The sequence below is a fragment of the Ranitomeya imitator genome, chromosome 5 (genome assembly GCF_032444005.1).
Source record: "Ranitomeya imitator isolate aRanImi1 chromosome 5, aRanImi1.pri, whole genome shotgun sequence".
Classification (NCBI taxonomy): domain Eukaryota; kingdom Metazoa; phylum Chordata; class Amphibia; order Anura; family Dendrobatidae; genus Ranitomeya; species Ranitomeya imitator.
The window spans coordinates 371,329,629-371,347,768 of record NC_091286.1 but is presented as its reverse complement, the minus strand read 5'-3'; the positions used below and the strand labels follow the sequence as shown (position 1 = coordinate 371,347,768).

General features: G+C 37.6%; 1 protein-coding gene across 5 annotated transcripts in view; it reads left to right on the top strand.

Annotated features, from left to right (window-relative positions):
- Positions 1-18,140, top strand: part of ADGRB3 (adhesion G protein-coupled receptor B3) — a 1,579,303-nt gene that overhangs the window by 1,477,412 nt on the left and 83,751 nt on the right. For 3 of the 5 annotated variants that reach the window (XM_069726666.1, XM_069726664.1, XM_069726663.1), the window contains 5 exons: positions 1,548-1,617; positions 3,289-3,355; positions 5,428-5,513; positions 15,107-15,205; positions 15,586-15,757. In XM_069726666.1, the coding sequence (XP_069582767.1) occupies positions 1,548-1,617; positions 3,289-3,355; positions 5,428-5,513; positions 15,107-15,205; positions 15,586-15,757 (494 nt within the window). The remainder of the gene's footprint in view (positions 1-1,547; positions 1,618-3,288; positions 3,356-5,427; positions 5,514-15,106; positions 15,206-15,585; positions 15,758-18,140) is intronic. The other 2 variants (XM_069726665.1, XM_069726667.1) reach the window with 1 other exon arrangement.

Genomic DNA, 18,140 nt, shown 5'->3' with positions numbered 1-18,140 from the left:
TAAAAGTTTACTGGTTCTAAAAAAAATTCTGAACTTTTTTCTAAAAAAATATTGGTTTGTGTTGCCATTTTCTGATACCCATATATTTTTTTTAATTTTCCATCTATGTAGCTATACAAAGGCTTGTTTTTGTGTGGTGAACTGTAAAAACTTGAACTAGGTTACTCTGTTTGTAATGACTCTATAATATATGAGTTTCACTTTTTGTGCTGAAGAACTGAAATAAATTAACTTTTTCATGATATTCTAATTTTGTGAGATGCATCTGTATGATGTTTACCATCCATATGTGTTCAATTTTCATAGATCAGACTTTTAAAAATGCAGTAATACTAAATATGTTTTTTTAAGGTGTTTATTAAATAAATTGAACAAATGTTTTAATTATTTTTTTTGCATATTTTTAAGCTCTTCTTAGGGGAATGGAACTTGCTCAATTTCGTACCAAAAAATATTGGTAAATTTAATGTTTTCCTGTAAAGCCCAAGCAGAGGCCTAGCTTCAAAGGAGTATCAGAATGGTAGTGATGGGGGCCTTGCATCATGGGTGGTTGATGGATGCCATAAGACCCCCATCCATCATCAAGCCACGTAAATGCTGGTGTAAGAGATTGATAGAGGCATCTAATTGGCTAAATAGCATCAATCAGAACATGCATGCCAAGTGTACACATAAAGTATCGGTTGCCAGATATAGTGAATGCCTAAAGAGCGTCCTTTATCTTTTTGGCATACATTTGCCTATTATATACATGTCAACATATCTTTACCTTAAGTGAGTTTAACGTACAGTCAATGCTTTTCCATACAACTGAATGCAACAAATGATAACTTGATAAAGTTCAAGGCATCCCATATTTCAGCACAATGATACGATGTAGCAAACATTATCACATCGTTCAATACAGCATTATCCATGGAAATTGTGCCGCATTGTGATATGATGAATTGCGTGTCAAGTTGACCACTGTAGTAGATTAACTTTTGGGTTTCTATTCTAGTAATCTTTAGATGTTTGTGCTGCAACAGTGGCCAATATATTGGAGATAAGTTTTTAGAAAACTTTGTGCCGTATGCCGAGTTATCGATAAATAAACAACAGTATTACCAGCCCAGTGTTGGCTCTCAGCCACTGCCCCGGTTGCTGCTTTTTGGCCACCGTGATGACATCTCATCGACATCGTTGCAATTAATCACTGTGACCAGCGTCTTGTGCTTTCTAAAAGTGCTGATTTTTGTGACTTGATGTGACATGACGTCACTAATGCAGTCAAGCAACAGATATCGGGGCAGTGGCATAGAGCCATTACTGGCCATGCTGAGAGTAATAATACTCACTTTGCAATTTTTTTTAACAGCATATAGCATAACGTTTTCTGAAAGGGAAAAACCCCGTAAATTGTTTTCCTTGAATCTAGGCTAAGATGTCTAATTCTCAGGCTCTGGCTAGTTAAATTTCACTTTTTGCAGAAGTAAAGTTTATAATATTTTAATTTTAACCCTTTTAACCTATACTTATCATTAATAGTACATTTTTATTGCCTTCAGGTTTACCAGCACTGGTCGTAGCTATATCAATGGGTTTTACCAAAGCAAAGGGATATGGAACTCCACATTAGTAAGTGACTTGACCCTTTGAATAATATATTGTTATGTTCTGGTGATGTAGATCTACTTTTAACCACTGTTAGTTAATAAGTACATTAGCTTGGAGTTGGTTTCATTTTCCAGGGGTAGCATCTTGTTATCTTTCTTTTAAAAGTGCACACCATTACTAGCATTATTTTTCTTACTCCAATGTATGAAAATTAAAAAAAAAAAGTTACAAATGTTTTCCATTAAAAATATCCTATAGCTCCACTACTTATATAAGTCCATGATAAAGACTTCAAGGAAACTTTGCGAAGTCCGAAGTCTTTCCCCCTTATCTTTCCATAATTTTTGCTAATGTGTATTCGTTGACGCTCGCTAGCTCCCATATAATTACATTATTTATACGTGATTTTACTTGAAAAGGTACATTATTTTTATCTAGAGCATTACCAAAAGCAAAATGTTGCCCAAAGAGTGTCTGCTCTGGACATAAAGTAAGATCAACACTACTTATCTTTCTAAACAAAACATATATAATATATTAATGAAACCAATACTTTAGCCAGTTTCGACAAGAACATAGCAGATAATGGATTGTGGTTAGAATTAGGCTATTTATGGCTTCCTCAGGAGAGAAGTGAATGGTTCTGTTTAATGCAAGTGCTCATTAATCACGTAAAACATCTTCCATCGTGGTTTTATATAAAAGGAAAAAAGGGTATACGCAATGTTTATGTTCCTGACTGGATCAATTATGAGAAAATGTCACCGCCAGTATATAGTAGGGTCTGAATGCGTCATAGATAAGTTAATATGTAAACGTACGTTGGTGTCTTTGGGATATATTTTGCTGTTTATGGCCAATTTAATATAAAATGATACTGGTTTAGTAGCTGTAATCTGTAATTCATTATTGTAAGATGCACAATTCCTAATTAATTCGAAATCTTTGTCATGCACGTACCTTGATGCATGGACCGGCCGCCGGTCTCTTGACCCAAATTCACCAGTCTCATATAATTCTATGAGGCTGTTGAGTTTTGGGTAGGAGACCCGCGTCCGGTCCATGCATCAAGGCATGTTCTTAAACTGCGATGTGTGAATCCAGCCTAAAGGTATGTGCCCATGTTAAGTATTTGCAGCAGAGGTTTCCGCATCAAAATGCATTTCTTGGCAGGAAAAACGCTGTGTTAAATACATGCTTTTTTGCATGTGTTTTTGATCCATTTTTTCCCCTTTTCATTTGAATAGGTGACAAAACGCAGCAAAAATACTGAAAGAGTTCACATGCTGCAGATACGAAACTGCTTCAAATCTGCAAAGAAAAAAAATAAGCAACATGTGTATGAGATTTCAGAAATTCCATTTTTTTTTGCGTTTTTTTCTGAAACATAAGTGCACAAAAAATAACGCATCAAAAACAAAGCGTGTGCATATACCCATATAGGCCCTAGCATTTAACTGCACAAATAATTTAAATTAAAAAAATATGGAAAATATGGAACATTTATCAATAAATTTGCACCGGTATTGTAGAATAGCGCTATAATTTGCAACTTTTCTCTCACGGCTTTTGAAAAGTGTCGAGAAAAGTGGACAGAGATACCCAGGGGAGGACATGGCCAAAGCTTTCCAAGTCTCTCCCATCACTTTTTATGACATTCTGTATTATTTTCTCTGTTTATTTTACTTCCAGCTGCTGGCTGTCACTTGAAGGAGGTCTTCTTTATGCCTTTGTTGGACCTGCTGCTGCTGTTGTCTTGGTAAACCGGACATTTCTTTTTTAGTTTCGTTTTTAGCTGTGCATTAAAGAGTTCAATAACTGTCATAAATGCAAAAAAAGTTAAAAAATATACATATCTTTGATATGGTTCATGAGTTGAAAGTGTCTTATCTAAGTCGTAGCAAAGGTAAAGCACTTAACAAAGAAACTGATGGCATCTTTGGTATGCAAAATGGGTGGTTTCACTTTATGAATGTTAAGTTAATACAGGTATCTCTTGCTTATTACAGAAAATACCTGTGATTTTTTTTTTTTTAATTTTTTTTACTAACATGCATTCATAGGGTTTGATTAAAAACATTGCCCCATTTGGATTCTACAGCCACTATGTAGAGTTGATAGTTGACTTCAGAATGAATTTTCAGTGTCAAAAGTGAGTGAACTAGTTCTGATGATAAACTACATCTTAACTCTTACCTTTCTTTTTCTGAACCCTCTTACGAGCTGAATTATAACCACCGCAAAATGGAACTTTGTTGTGGAGATAAACCAGCTTAGTGGAAAGTCAAAGGAATAAATATAAAAAAAGTTACAAATTCTGCCATCAGAACAAGCTGACTGATTATTTCACAGGAGGTTCAACAATATGAAAGTGTTTTTTAAAGGCAAAATATATATATATATATATATATATATATATATACAGTATATATGAAACAATTAAACTATATATATATATATATATATATATATATATATACTGTATATGTTATATAGCGTAGCGCCAGTAAATCTATAGTGCCTTACTGACATGATCATCCCTGTCTCCATTTGGGTTCGAAATCCAAACATGCTGTCAGCAAGCCTTAGGGGTAATATGTGTTTTTGTATGTTCTCTCTCTTACTATACCTAGATATATATAGAGAACATCTATTGCTTCTTGCAAATAGTACATTAGCGTAAATCTTTATAAATAATAAAATGCCTTATCCACTCCTATGTAAACAGTCCTACAAGTGGACAATATATAAGAAAAACGTTTAAATCAATGTAATAGTTAAATGTCCATCCTGACATTTGGTAGAGATGTGTGTGACAGCATGCCAACTTTGTTATGTGTAGGAGAACTCCCCCTTTCTCAACCATGCATCCTGACATGGGATAATGTATTAAAATTGAAAAGATCTTGCAATACTACATATGAAATATCTTGCAAAAGAGTTATACACCAATACAGAAAAAAAAAACACATATAAATATATGGAAACAAGTGAGTGAACCATACAAAAGACGTCCAATTCATTCTACGGCCATGTACAGCCATACATAAAGGCTGTAGATTGTAGATTGCATATGAAAATGCATTTACGTATTAAAAAAAAGTATCCCAAAGATGTTCATGTTCTTTAAATATTGAGCGCCTTCCGATCTTGTTTCCATCGTTGAAGCTAAGGAAACAAAAATGTGATGTTTCCTTTGATATCTGTAAAGCTATCTGGAATGATTGATAAAATATGTTCATCTTGAGACATGACTGTTTTTGCTTTGCTTTATTTTTCAACACACCTAGCAGAAGGTTTGTTCCTGAGAACACTGAAGGGTTCAAACAAGTTCAATGTCAAAAACGGATTTGATAACGAATGTTGCGGGTTGTATTATATCCAGTTAATGTGCAGTTCAAAATCTCATGTGCAAACTAGTCCAATAAATAGTGTTCAAATTATGCATAAAATTCCCCAGTGTGTGATCATCAAACAGCACATCTGTATCTCTAAAATGGAAATAAACTACCATGAGAGATTGTGCCAAGTCTCGTCGGAATATTATTTTTTTCTATAAATATTTCATTGCAAAGTATCTGACAGACACGACTTGAAAATTAACAGACATTGCACAAATTGCAAGGAATTAGGCAACGGGATGTTCAGTGTAAAATTTATACATTCAGAAAGGAAACTGGAGACATAAATATTGGAAAACAATTTTTGCAAATTCTAATGACAGATCATTTTTGATAGATTTAATGATCTGTTTCATTTTGTATAAATTTTCTTCTCATAAGCTGAGTGTGTCAATGGGGATTGTGTTTAAATAACCTTTTTGTTGTGCAGGTCAACATGGTAATTGGAATTTTGGTCTTTAATAAACTTGTTTCAAGAGATGGTATCCTTGATAAAAAGCTTAAACACAGAGCAGGGTAAGCTGATTCTGAAAGTTTCTTACCACGTGTAATCACTTTTTTTTTTTTTCATTTTGCATTTTCATTTTTCTTAATTTCGTTCTGTAGTTGTTACGTAGCTGCATGCCTCATTGAGAAGCTGATATTTCATTCATGTTTATAGATGTCATTTAATAAAATGACCAAAAGTCTAAATACAAAAGTGCAGAATCATCATAAACTGAAATGTCAACATGACCGTAGCGGGTGTAGTGATGAGTACGGAAAATATGCAGTTCTGTGGGTTTTGGAGTCCCATAAAAAATGTGTTTTTTAGGTTTTGTATTATCATTTAACTAAAGTTGAGTTAAGGTTTAGTTCTACAATTTAACTATATCAATTGATACTGGTAGTCTGCTAGAGAATGGCTTAATCAGAATGGCTAAAACTGTTATAAACTGACTAAAACTACGTTGTCCAATGGGAATGCATTCGGTATTGTTCGGTCTGTCGAAGTCTAGTATGACTGTTGGTTGTAATCACAGTTTCAGAAGAGGTTAAAAAAACCTTTCCATATACACTATTTTGGTATACCGGTGTCAATAAGTTTTTTTTTAGGTCAGTATCTCTAAATAAAAGACAAACCCAGCCCATCTATGTATTGCATGGTTGACCATTAATGTGACTTATCAGTGGTTAAAACTACATCACTCCTGTGAAAATAAACTTGAAAGTCAATATAATTAGAAAGAACCACTGTATCCACTATTGTTCTATTGGCACATGGAGTACTGTGTCCAGTTTTGGGCACCGGTGCTCAGGAAGGATATAATGGAACTAGAGAGAGTACAAAGGAGGGCAACAAAATTAATAATGGGGATGGGAGAACTACAATACCCAGATAGATTAGCGAAATTAGGATTATTTAGTCTAGAAAAAAAGACGACTGAGGGGCGATCTAATAACCATGTATAAGTATATAAGGGGACAATACAAATATCTCGCTGAGGATCTGTTTATACCAAGGAAGGTGACGGGCACAAGGGGGCATTCTTTGCGTCTGGAGGAGAGAAGGTTTTTCCACCAACATAGAAGAGGATTCTTTACTGTTAGGGCGGTGAGAATCTGGAATTCCTTGCCAGAGGAGGTGGTGATGGCGAACTCAGTCGAGGGGTTCAAGAGAGGCCTGGATGTCTTCCTGGAGCAGAACAATATGGCATCTTACAATTATTAGGTTCTGTAGAAGGACGTAGATCTGGGGATTTATTATGATGGAATATAGGCTGAACTGGATGGACAAATGTCTTTTTTTCGGCCTTACTATGTTACTATGTTACTATGTTCTTGTGAAAACTAGAGCCACGTATCAGTGTTGATGCATGTAACCCCTGAAACTTTGGTATTCTCAATAAAGAGGTCAAAGGCAAAGTGAGGTTACTATTACAAAATATTCGTAGGTTATATTCACCTTGATGTAGTGTAGTATGGAGAATCAATTCTATCTGTGCATAAATATCAAATGCTGACTTTAATTTCTATCTGGCACAATTGTCACAGATCATTTAAAAAAAATCAGTAATAAGTAAAGCAAGTCCATTCCAGTGTGTCAGAGTGGTCTCACTCTCTCTAAAATCTTATATAAATTGAAACATCCGACAAATGTATTCTTCAAATGGAAATCTTTTTGTCCAACAAAGTGCAAAAATACAGCAGGGATATGTATATATATAAAAGTAGTTCTCTGTCGGTGCATATAGCTACGCTATACCGATATTGCTTGAGATCCACAGGAGAAACTCCTACTGATGAGACACTGCAAGGATAGAATAGGAGGTGCACACACCTGTGTGACTTTCAGGGGTAGCCTTGAAGAAGGGGGCAGTTACCTTTGTAATATAAAACTGACTATAGAATATTACATTATTTCACAAAAACCTCAGTATGCTCTAGCTGTCTAAAATCGGGGACACAGAGGTACAGAAGTAAATGAGAAGGTGTGTCCAAACTTTTGCTCTGTACTGTATATACTATATTTTTCAGATTATAAGACACACTTTTTTCCCCAAAATTTGCACTGAGATCTCATCTTCTGAGATTTTGGTGCCAAGATCTCCATCTGCGCATGCGCTGCCCCTGGCTGGCAGCCATTTCCCCGGAATCCAGTCCAAAGCATAGGAAACCATGTGACTGTGGGGGTTCTGGGCTTTCACAAGACGTTAGCAGAGCCCCCACAGCACCGGACACCCATAGCACCGAACACCTGCAGTGGGGCACCGCACCACACATCCGACCACCCCCTCATCCCACCCTGTGGCCTGCAGCAACGCTCCACTCTTGCCTCCTCCAGCAGCGACCCTGGGACCTCGCTTCACAGCAGCCACCACCCCGGTAAGCAATAAAACATGGATTATAAGAAGCACCACCATTTTATTAAAAAAAGGTTTCTTTCTTATTTTTCTCGTAAAAATTTGGGGTGCGTCTTATAATCCAGTGCGTCTTATAATCCGCAAAATATGGTATATCATTGGTCATGTCCCTGCCTTTGATGCAGGCTCCAGCACATCTATCCTTGGCTGTTTACCAGTTAAATGCCTCTGTCAATCACTGACAGCGGCATTTTACACGCTTTAGCCGGAAGCGTGTCACAAATTTTACACATCAGAGCCCTTGTCATGTGATCGCAGGGCACCGATGAGTTTCTATGACAGCTGATGATCTGCAGAAGATCCTCGTTGCTGTTATTGTGAATCTCCTGTGAATGCTGGCCTGTGGCTGGCAATAATAGGAGATTGTGATTTTGGCTATAATAGGGCTGAAGCCCTGCTATGTATAGTACAAGCGATCGAGCGATCACAGCATCAATTCTCCTAAGGAGACTATTAAAGTAAAATGAAAACGACACATTTTGTATCACTGCGTTCAAAAATGTCCACGTTATCAAAATATAAAGTAAATTAATCTGATCTGTAAACAGCGTAACAAACAAAAAAAATCAAAACTCCAGTTTTTTTGGTTGCCACAACATTGCAGTAAAATGCAATAAGAGGCGATCAAAACATTGTTTATACCCCAAAACATGAGCTAAAGCCGCAAACAAATATTCCATCACCCAGATCACTAAAAATGGGAATATTAAGGGTCTTGAAAAATGGTGACAAACACATTTTTTTAATACTAATTTCTGATTTTTTTTCTCCACTAACAAAGTTCAATAAAGTAGCATGTAAATTTTGCAGCAGATTTTCACTCATTTACCACAGCAATTCCATTGGGATTTGAAGACCTAAAAATAAAAGGCAGAACTTTTCTGCAAGTCAGGGATTAATACCAAATTACTTCATTGTTTTGCAATATGTACAAAAAAAAGCAATGTAACTAATCATCCCAATGTATTGTGTGTAGTGTAGAGTTTGTGTTTGCATGAAAGACTCGTAATACCTTAATGTCTGTAAACCGAACTGTTAAACACCCCTTTCTTTTTTTAATTAGGCTCTACAGAAGCTATTAATCTTAATTGTTTGGCAAATTCAATGAATTTTCAGATTGATGTCAGGTGTTCTTTCATGGGGGTCACAGTATAATTGCAACATTAGAAAATCATTATCAAAGCTTTCTTTTCTTTTACATTTAGGCTTTCTTACATGTTATTTTCTGGCCAACGCTTTGTTAATTACGACACCTGATGAGAGAATTGCAAAATCATTTGAGGGGTATTATTTTTTCATCTCTGCATATATTGAAATACATTAACATGTAAAATAATGTATTATTTCATCTTCCCTGAAACAACTAAAATCAAATAAATTAGTCAGCATTGTTACGAAGATTTTATACCCTTCCCCTTATTTCAAAGAACAGAGAAAACAATACCAATATTTCTAAAATGACCTTTTTTCTGCGTGAGCAAATGAATGGATGTGTTTTATATCACAAGCCTTATTAGAAAAGAGATCATCAATAGGTTATCTGGTTATCGGCATCGACTGCCGTGTAATTATATTTATCTTTTGTTCGCTAAATTTAAAGTCTGTTGCTATGGATACTGTGTCTTTTCACCTGTCCTCTGCACCCATGAGATTGCAGTTGTCCCTCTCTATTACTAGTTACTTTGTGATAATGAACTTTCCTTAAAAGTATGGTATCTAAAGACATACATATATTTATTTTATTTCTCCTTATTTGCTTTCAACAACTACAGCATTAATGGGGTATTCTCAAGTTTGGAAGTTTTCCCCTATCTAGAGGCTACGCGATAACTTCCTGATCACTGGAGGTCCGACTACTGGGATCTCCACGTTCCCGAGAAGTGGCGCTCTATAGCAGGCATTGATCATGCTTACTGTCGCTTCATTAATTCTTCATGGAACCACCAGATATGTCATTTCTATAAGAATGAGTGTTAGTGCGCATGATCGACCCTCGCTCCATTCATATGGGGCCCTTAGTGCCTTTGGATGCTACTATCATTTAACAAGTCTGTCTTAAATTATTCAAGACTTCAACATAAGGCTACTTTCACACTAGCCTCGGGCTCGGGGGAGGAGTTCCGGCCGCGCATGGGCGGTCGAAAATGGCGGACCGTCGGAAGCAAAAAACGTTACATGTAACGTTTTTTGCTCCCGGCGAGCCGCCACAACACGGCGCAACCGTCGCACGACGGTTGCGACGTGTGTCAATGCTTCACAATGCGTCGCTAATGTTAGTCTATGGGGCAAAAACGCATCCTGCAGACAACTTTGCAGGATGCGTTTTTTCCCCTAAACGACGCATTGCGACGTATTGAAAAAAACGCTAGTGTGAAAGTAGCCTTAGGCTAAATAGTTGAAGGCTTTATACTCTGCTCCTCTGAATATCAATGTTATATTTTGTTTATTGTTCACTGCATACACCATCCACCACTTTGGTCTAGCAGTGGTGGTTGAGCATATGCAGTGCTTACAACCTCTTTTGCATTGAACTTGTAAGCACTGCTCTGAAACTAGCCAGGATTAATGGAGCGCACTGTTACCCCTCAATAACGGGCAGGTTCGTCAGTGGTAGGCAAATGTTTATGCAAATGACCTCCCAAGTGCAAGGGCTTGGCATAGAATCACATCTCACCAGCCTCTCTCTCTCTTTCTCCTCTCAAATTCACACCCGGGACTAATGGTGCCTGTGCAAGATCTCGGGTGGAAGAGTACGTCACAAACCAGAGTGACCTATCAGTAACAGGGGACCGGCAGCAGGAGGAAAAAGAGGGAGAGAGTCTGGAGGCTAGAAGTACAGGCCAAGCCCACTGCACTTGCTAGCTCATTTGCTTAAACATATTGTGATGGATTTCCAGAAAACTGAGACTAGAAAACAGACTTATATTACAACTATACAGACATAACCAACATTTCAGATGCTTTACGTAGATGATGTTAGATTATGGTCTAAGACAGGGGTCCCCAACTCCAGGCCTCGAGGGCCGCCAACAGTGCAGGTTTTCAGGATTTCTTTAGTATTGCATCGGTGGTAATGTGATCATCTGCACAGGTGATGATTCCAACCCCTGTGTAATACTAAGGAAATCCTGAAAACCTGCACTGTTGGCGGTCCTAGAGGCCTGGAGTTGGGGACCACTGGTCTAAGACCTGCAAAAAGGTGTAAAAAGGTGGGCATTTCAAAAAAGTGCTGCAAGTAAAATACAAAGTTGGTATCTTCTACAGGCACTAAAATTCTATCAGTGAAGTGTTCTGTAAATTAAAGCGAAGAATTAAGGTCCACACCCCCACTCAATTCAATAAATAGGCCCCAAACTATTCTGTTAACAAAATAACATTTTAAAAAACCCATATGTCAAAATATATACACTTAGCTATACCTAGTGCAGATCTTGAAAGGACATGGCAGGATATATAAAAATGGAGAACTCGGGTGTAATGCTCCACCTCCGGGGGGCTCATGGGAGGCATCACACAATGTTCCAATCTTGCCAGAATGCTCCTTTAACTGGTAGTAGGAACTGACGAGATAAATATTTTCTTCCGTATCCCAGCGCTGATTGTATGTACATTTTTAAACTACTGATTTTTTTTTCCTTTAATGACACCTACTTTTTCATTGCCTTTCTTTAAAAATTGGTACCACTGAGAAAATGATGCATTTTTTTTAAAGCAATCATAAAATTTGGCACTTTTAGCCAGTATATAAATTAGCTGGAGAGAAAAGAATTCCCCGTAGAATGTGATTATTTGTCATTTGCAATGATATAATTCACAAAATATGCCACCTGTGGTCTACTGTCATGCAATAGAATTTTGGATAAATGTGTTGCATATTTTAATCCTGTATTGTGTACAGTAAACATTGAGCTAATTAGTTACAACTGTTTGTTCTCTGATTTTATTTTTATCATTGAATTATAATGAGGACTGAACAATAAAAATACTTGTTGAAAGTACCAATTAAGTCAAACAGTTTGCATATTGCACACTTATGAAATGTGTTTCCAGCAGCAGGAAGTGACATAGGTTATATTCCCCGTGGAGCTGATTCCTCTAGTATTAGCTGTGGTAAGACAAGAAGCATTGTCTTAGAAGAGGTTAGAAAAGTTGGGCTTGTTTAGTTTAGGAAAAGGGTGTCTCATAGGGGACATCATTTACATGTATAAGTACATGTGTGGCACATGATTTATTCCTTCTGGGAGCCGTACAAAGGACTAGGTTACATTCATTATGTGCGGAGAAAATGTGATTCTAGCAACGAGCTAAGAAAGAGGTAGCATCTACCATCAGAGATAGCGATGGCAGATATTATATCAGCATTTAAAAATAGTCAACAAATGACATTGGGGTTATGACTAGATAATGTATAATTCATGGAGAAAAGTTGAACTTGATAGGCCTACAGATATAGTCATTGTTAAAAAAAAAGCAAAGGTATTATGATGCAAAAAGGTATCCTTGGAAGATACATTGGAATTCGACACCCAACAATGCAAATTTTTGGCTGTGATGAAGGACCACTTTGGGGTTTTGTTAGTTCCTCCCTTTATAAGTAATTAATATTGTGTTGTGTGTGCAGTAAAATACTTACCAGTCACAGTCTTCTGCCGTTTGCAGCGATGCTCCAATCGTCTTTTGCATCATGTGACCTGACTTGACGACTCAGGCAGCAGACCCTTAATTCATTTTTTAGTGTAAGTGTATAAGAGCCTTGTTCTGAGTCTCATAGACTTACATTATGTAAATGATTTCTGGTCCACACAGAAACTATTTGTGAGCTCGCTGCTCATAATGGTAGTCACAGGTGGCAGGAGAGGAACGGAGCAGCGCTGGAAACGGGAAAAGATGGTGACAGGTACCATATTTTTTGGACAATAAGACACACTTTTTCTCCAAATTTGGGATAAAAGTGTGAGGTGTGTCTTATGGTCCAAATGTAATATGTGGGAAGGGGGCAGCAGTGGAGTGGGATCGCACTGGGATCACACTCACAGGAGGCAGGAAAGTGTCTCCGCTCCAGGAATCCAGCACTGGGGAAACCACATGGTCCCGATGCTTAAAGTGAAGAAATATTCATTAGCCCCTTCCCCGCCCCCTGTCAGCATCGAGCAGTCAGTGAGGAACAACAAATGTATATTCGTTCACTTAAACAGCGGGCCCACATGGCTTCCCCAGCACGTATTCTTGCAACGGCTGGGAAGATCGTGTATCCGGTGGAGGAAGGGGCAGGAGCAGGGTGCAACAGGAGAGATTGCTGCATACCTGCTCTGCTGAGTACTCCAGTATAGGACATGTGTGAGGTAATGAAGAGGGCGGTTTGGAGCATCACATGACAGCAGAAAGCCCTCCCTCTTCATGATGTCATCACAGGTCCTGCAGACACGGCACTATAATCTGCAAGCTTCCTCTTATGATCTGTGCAGAACCAATAAGAGTGAGAGCTCTGTGCGGTCATGGGATGCTCCAGCTCTTCTTTATTTCACCACAGTGTGGCTGGCTGCAGGACCTGCACAGCATGTACAAGTAAGAATTAATTAAAAGGTTAGTCATTACAACACATAAAAATGCACTCTGCCACTCTTGTGGTGAACTATAACTCCCAGCAAGCCACAGGATCTGCAGGACATGCTGGAAGTTATAGTTCTCCCATGGGTTCTTAAAGCAGCACTCCAGTGTTATTTTTCAGTGCTGAAGTGGTGCTTTACATATAAGCCCTGTGCCCCATTCTTATACTTCCCCTCCAGCGTCTACGTATAGTACTTTACAGACACCACACTGGTCCCGCAGCTCCATCTTCTACCCGTAGCTTCCAACATAATAACATACTATTATATATAATAACACTACATATCATAGCATGTTATTTATGTTATTAAATATTTTACCACATTTTTTCCTTCAAATATTTTTTTCCCTATTTTCCACCTCTAAAAGCTGGGTGCGTCTTATAGTGCAGTGCATCTTATAATCCGAAAAATATGGTAAGTACTTTTATATACACACACTATACTGACAGCTAACAGAGGGAGAAATAAAAGAAAAAGCCAGAGTGCTCCATTAATTTAGCTCTCTGTGTCTTGGTATCTTTCTTATGTATTAATTTAAGAATCGCTACATCTGAACTTTTTTTTTTTCAACCTATGTAACTAAGCCACTAACCAAGGCAATAATGCTTTAGTATGTATGATAGGAATGCAGGTAATAAAAACTGTACGCGGTAGCTGCGGTTATCCGGTATGTCTTGCAGAACAGACAATCACTAAATATGATAATTTGTTGTGAATTTATTTTCTTCTTACTTATTAGAAAGTTTTTATTATACAGATGTGTCTACCTTTACCTTTTCTTGAGCTCAGTTCTGCACTCCAGATTCTCCCTAAAAATATCGCAACATACTAACAAAATCATTGACAGACTGCAATTCACATAACAATCATTCAGTGACCACACATAGGAACATACAGCATAAACATTTTGTGACAGAGTGTAGTATTGCAAAATAATAATAATAATAGAAAAAATTAGATAAACATATGCCACACTTCTAGGGATATGATGAGCCAAAAGGAAAGGTGAAGACGGACACATCTGTATATGAAATGTGAACTGATGCTTCTGCACTGTTTAGCAAACAATAACCATATTCAGCTATGATAGACCATCAAATTTCATTCACTTAATTCCTACATTCAGGCTATGCCTAAATCTGTCTCTATGCTATTTGGATCGATAGAATTCATATATAGATATCATTATTTTTGCTATTTTTGCATATTACAATGTGAAGAAGTAGCCCGTTTGAGCCTGAATATAGGACTGTCATCATGTGTCTGATTTAGCACCTGCTTTTGTTAAGCTCAATGTATATTCAACTGCTTTACTTTTGCAAAATGGGAGATTCTCACTTTGTAAAGAGAGATACAAGTCCTGCATGCATGAATGAAATTATCCTTCTTGTATACATAGTAGTTATCACAAACTATTATTTCGATATATCTATTACCAAAAAAAAACACCAATCCATTATTAAACAAATCGATGCATTCATCATCTTACGTATGCATGAGACCTTATTTAAAAACGATCAAAGAAATCTACAGCAGCAATTATTTTGGTGAAAATTGAATACTTTGTTCTTTTTGTGGGTGTTCTGTTTGTTTGCAGTCAGATGAGTGAGCCTCATAGCGGTTTGACGCTCAAATGTGCCAAGTGTGGAGTAGTTTCAACAACAGCTTTGTCAGCCACCACCGCCAGTAATGCCATGTTAGTCTAAATCATTTACATCTTCTTGTTACAAATCTTTTACCGTGCATGTCTGAAAATAGCCTGATACAATTTGTGTTCTTCTAATAATAATACACTGTCTTCTATGTTTTATTTATTTTTTTATTTTCTTTTGCTGTTTTTAAAACTTTAGCATCAAAATATTAAATTAAGTTAAAAAAAAAAAAAAACCTTGCATCAGCAATAACCCCTTCAGTTGCATATGGTGGTCTAGTCTAGTATTGTTAAATACCATATAAATAATTCACAGGTCATCTCGGCACTGAAGGGTGTTGGCTGTTAATTTTAATTAATTATTGTATCGTTATTCTTTGCAATGCACAATCTGGTTCAGCAGACGACTATTTCTGTCTGAATAGGGCATCCCTTTGGAGTTCTTGCGTTGTCCTCCCACTCCTGGCTTTGACGTGGATGTCCGCTGTCCTGGCAATGACAGATAAGAGATCGATATTGTTTCAGATACTCTTTGCAGTATTTGATTCATTACAAGGATTTGTCATTGTGATGGTCCACTGCATTTTACGAAGAGAGGTGAGAAAATTATTTTCCTTGTTTTCTTTATTAGCATTAGTTACATTTCTGCTGCACGCCGGCCTTACTTATCAATTTTAACTAACTCTTTCATTCTAGGCTTTTACTAAGATAAAATGTAAGAATTGCATTTGCCACAGATCAATAATCATGAATTCATCAATCAATTTTAAGTTTTCACCTTTATCGGATTGCAATTTAGCATAGGATGAGTAAATCGCATACCTAGTATTCACATAATTAAACAATACTTCCGAAATTGAAGAACAGCTTCATTTTTACTCTATATGCTGGGGTGAAATACACTTGTATTGTATGGATTGTCTTAAAGGGAATCTATCAGCAGGTTTTTGCTACCCCATCTGAGAGCAGCCAGATGTAGGCAGACAGAAGCTGAATTTAACAATGTATAACTTAGATTACTGGATGCAGCCGTTCTGACACAATCAGACTTTTTAGTTTTAGCAATACAGCAGAGCTAAGGAAGCTAACCCCGCCCACATGAGGCTCTGCATATTCAATTTGTATAGACAGCTGCCTATCACAGGAGGGGGCGTGTCGGACTAGCAAGGACATGCTGCAGTGTCCCAGCAATGATGAGCTCCTGGTGCTAAAACAATCATTGCAAGCAGACAAAACAACAGAGCTTGATAAGAGAGGCAAAAATCTGTATTCTAACCCCTACCTCATGCTATCTTCAGATTACATAGCAAAAACCTGCTGACAGATTCCCTTTAAGACTTACAAAGAATACAGATAAATATACGCAATTATCACTTTTGCTTGTGGCTTATAAATTTGACTAGTTAAATGGTATTATACTTGGAGGGGCCATTCAAATTGTTTCACCGTACAGTATATGTAATGTAATGTACAGTACAGCCGGACATAAGTAACTAAACTACTAAGTACTAAGCTTTTTGGCTTTGCCCGCAGTTGGGCAAAGCATACTGCGTGTGCGCAAGGCAAGATTGCATTGCGCACGTGTGTACTACGGAGGAAACCTAATCAAATTCAAGACAATATTGCGGCCAGCAGGAAAGGAAGGGGTAAACAGAGCCCGCCAAATTCAGGTGACAGTCCCTTTAATTCCTGATTCATCATTATTTGTTTTATTATGTTTTGCTAATATAGCGCTATCTTTTTCCACAGCGCTTTCATTTCCCCCGGCAACTTTGCTTACACAGATGTTTTAGACAAATTAATGAAATCCGATTCTTACCGAACGTCACTTTTTTTGTTGTATCTCACTGAAGTCCCTGCCTGGTGTTTTTGATTTGGCAAAATTAGACAAACTTGTGACTTTTTAAGGGATTTATAACTTTTTGCTCTAAAAATCGCAAAAGAAGTGGTCAATTCAAAATACTGAGCATTTTTGGTTTTGCTCCAAATTTATAAACCATATCGAAGAATTAGGTGCAAAAAAACAACAGCAAATACCACAATACAAAAAAAAGAACATTGCAAATAATGAATCGGGGCCCTACCGTGTAAAGTGTACTAGTTTTCAATTAGTAATGACTAGGAATGCCATTATAAACAAGTCAAACATATGACAAAAAAGCACTCTTACTATTATTAGACAATAGTACAGAATACAGTGTGGCATGTTATTTGCTAATCAGATGTACTGTGTATATTAATAATGAATTGAATACAAACTGTAGATGTTAAATTGGTATTTATTGCCTTATTCCTCGCATATAAAAGTATATGAAGGTTTGGTATATTTTAAAGGGAACCTGACAGCTGATTTATGCTGTCCGGTCTACGAGCAGACACTTGCTATGTGATTTCAGCCTGGTATGTTTGACTGAGATATGCTGCGGATTAGCATACAATAAAAGCTGCGGTAGGCCGAGCCGCACAGGAGACTAGTCAGACAGACCGCTTCTTCTAGCCCAATGACTGACAGGTCTCTCCCTGCATGAGTGTATAGGGAGAGACCTGTAAGTCGCTGGCAGTGAGTGGCAAGAAGCCGCCTTTCCAACCATTCTCCCGTATGACTTAGGCCTCTTTCCCACTTCCGTCTTTCATCTCCCGTCACAATCCGTCGAGTTTTGAGAAAACAAGATCCTGTAAATTTTTCTGCAGGATCCTGGTTTTTCTCATAGACCTGTATTAGCGACGGATTGTGACGGATGGTCATCCGTTTCATCCGTCGTGCACTGGATCCGTCGGTCAAAAACGGTCCGTCGTGCGGAGAAAACGTTCAGAGGAACGTTTTTTTCTGCACATCTGAAAATCGGTCAGCGACGCATCCTGCTCTGCCCATCGCTGGCTATAATGGAAGCCTATGCGTCGCCGACTGTGAAATACAGGAATCCATCGACGTATCCCATTTTTCCACTCAGAGCATGCCCGGAAGGATTTTCAAGCCCGG